We start from the raw sequence: 2962 nt of genomic DNA, 5'->3' as shown, positions 1-2962 counted from the left end.
CCCAAGCAGCCACTGAGAAAGTGGTCCAGAAGCTGTAGTTGGAATGGAAGACTGCCTGAAGCAGCATACAGACAGTTAGTCTGGTGGGACTTTGTTACCCTAGAAGTGGGACTATGTAGTGATATGGCTGGAAGGCCAACTCATGAAGAGAGGGTACCCCAAGTCACGGAAAGAGAGAGGGGCCACAGTGCCAGCAACAGATAGAATAGGGCACCAGCTAATTCCTCGATTTCGCCATGAGGAAGTACACCTGTGCTGAGGACTCCTTCACATGCAGAAAATTTGGAACTGCACAACATGATAAAATAAGAGAGCGGATGGGACTTCCTATTGCATAGAGATGACATTTCATCATGCTTTATGTATTACATTTAACGTTCCTCACATTTTCTTCCTAATTCTGAACTCTACAATATAATGTAATTTACAGATGCTACACTAGGAAATTACACTCCAGATTCTGCTGGGATTATTGTCAGGAAAATAACTTCTGACATATATGACTCTCTTAAATGGAGATAAAAAAATGCTGACTTCAACCTACCAGAATGTAGAAAGAAAAGGATTAAGAATTATGTTTTAGTTTTATCTTTATTTGGAGTAATTACTGGGAGCTTTAATGCTGGAAATGCAAGATATTAGTGAACAGGCAGCTCGATATACAAGTGAATTACGGTTATACATATTATGAGTCAATATTTCAATCTGATCAAATGCTTTATAATGATTTAGGAGTAACTTTTTAATTTCTTTCCCCTGCATCATGGATAAAAAACCATCAATAGACTTTTAAATTATTTTAATGGTAAACAAAGTTTAAAATTACATTAAGAGGAAAGTCCAACCCAGCTATTCCATGATTACACCTTTCATATAATATAGTGGGTCAGATTCACAGGTTCTTGTACACAAGAAGGAAAGAACAATCTCATTTAATCTCCCAGGTTGGATTCCAAGGGTTGCCATTTAGAAAAAGAAAAAACTTTCCACTTGTAAATTGAACAAATTTGATCCGTAATCACTGAGTGATAATAAACACAATGCACCATGATGCCCTTTTTATAAAGTCACTGTTCACACTCCAGATGTTTTAAGATACTAGCGCACACTTCAACTGCAGCAGATTTTGCAATAAATGTGCAGTAGTGCCCCCAGTTCAGATTCTGGCTATGTTCAGATCTCTATCTAAAGGAAAAATGAAAACCAAATTGCAAAATTATTAACATAATTACTTTTTGTCCCTTTCAACATATAGAGGAAAGTTAGTATGTTGAAAAATACTTGATATCAATAGGATGAAAATCACCCCAATGCAGAGGAACCCATACAAGACAAACCATTTAGCCCTACTTAATCCTTTTACATGAGGTTGATGTGATGTATAAGTTTTGTGTGAAATTTCTGTGTTGAAGCAAATTTTATCCAAGAGATTACAACATTTTAGAAAGAGGAAAGATCTTCAGGAAAACAAACTTTTTTATTGCACATTTTACTTCCTTGTTTCGTAAAGTGTAAATGAGTGGATTTAACAAAGGGGTTAAAATAGCAAAAACAACATTGCTCATTACATGGATATCAATAGGCATGTCTGTTCTGTAAGAAACATATGCCACAGTAATGGATGAATAGTATGTGCCAACCACAATCAAATGGGAAGTGCAAGTAGAAAAAGTCTTACTGCGACCTTCTTTAGAACTGATCTTTAATATGGAGATAATGATGTGAACATAGGAAAGGGTGACAAGCACAAGAGGCACAACTGAAACAGTCATGGCAATGGAAAACCCCATGAAAGTCTGAAAAGCAGCCCTGAAATCTGAACATGCTGCTTGCACAACTGCCAAGTGATCACAAAAGCAATGGTAAACTTTGGCTGTTTCACCAAATCTTAACTGAGAGGTCTGGAAGATGACAGGTATTGGTATTAACAATGCAGTTATCCAGGCTGATCCTGCCAGTTGAATGTTTACTCTCTTTGTCATTTTAACTGGATAATGCAATGGATTACAAATTGCTTCATAACGATCATAAGACATGACTACTAGAAGCAGTGCTTCGGTCACTGTGAGACTATGAAAACAATACATCTGCAGAAAGCAGACATGAAAAGAAATAGTTTTGGCATTGAACAGAAACATTGCCAACATTTTGGGAATGGTAGTAGTTGTAAACAGTACATCTAACACAGAGAGATTAATTAGGAAAAAGTACATGGGTTTGTGAAGTGTCTGATCGATGACAACTACAGCTATAATAATGATATTACCAATTAGTATTAGCAGGTAGAATAACAAAAATACTATGAAAAGAGAGATCTGGAAATCTTGAAGTGCAGGAAACCCAATGAGATAAAAGTCTTTAGAAGAAACATTGCTGTTGCAGTTGTTCATGGTCTGATTGTTGAAAACATCTAGAATGAAAAACATAAAGTCAAGAACCAATCCTAATTATTATAGGAAAGATTGTAGGTTCATGAATTAAGTGTAGATCTTTGTTGATAAAATAACATATTGGATATATTCTTGTAGATAAGTCTGTCTCATGCAAATTCAGTTAACCTTCAGTGCCTTCCATCTCATATGATGTATATATGAAGCCCCAGGGGAGAAAATGAGATGGTTTAACTACTCTGTTGATGAAAATCAGTAATATATCTGTTGTATTGGATCTAGATGATGTAGTTAATCAGCTTTAAATTTGGCCAGATGTGCTAGATTAGGCTCTCTTTATTCAGATAAGACTCAGGTGATGGTGGTGGATGGAGCAATCAGTTGAAGGAAGTGTTCCCTTCTGTACCCTCAAATAACAGGATGTACCTGCTTTTTGTTAGCCAGATAATCAATTTTGTAGCCCTAATGGACATCTAGACATCAGCAGTCGTCCGGATTGCTTTTTTCCATCTTTGTTGTAATATGAGATTGGTTTATGGAAAATAGATCCTGTCAAACTAACTTGATATCTT

The 2962-nt window shown here is 36.1% G+C and overlaps 1 protein-coding gene across 1 annotated transcript; it reads right to left on the bottom strand.

Annotated features, from left to right (window-relative positions):
* Nucleotides 1–1430: 1430 nt before the first annotated feature.
* Nucleotides 1431–2402, bottom strand: OR2AT4 (olfactory receptor family 2 subfamily AT member 4). Its single transcript, XM_067533286.1, has one exon. The coding sequence runs from the start codon at nt 2388–2390 to the stop codon at nt 1431–1433; it is 960 nt and encodes a 319-aa protein (XP_067389387.1). The 5' UTR covers nt 2391–2402.
* Between the last annotated feature and the right edge of the window lie 560 nt (nt 2403–2962).

Source organism: Emydura macquarii, unplaced genomic scaffold, assembly GCF_026122565.2.
Source record: "Emydura macquarii macquarii isolate MOO-44397 ecotype Brisbane River unplaced genomic scaffold, CSIRO-AGI_Emac_v2 contig_3328, whole genome shotgun sequence".
Classification (NCBI taxonomy): Eukaryota; Metazoa; Chordata; order Testudines; family Chelidae; genus Emydura; species Emydura macquarii.
The sequence above is the reverse complement of the archived record's forward strand: the minus strand, read 5'-3'. Positions and strand labels throughout refer to the sequence as shown.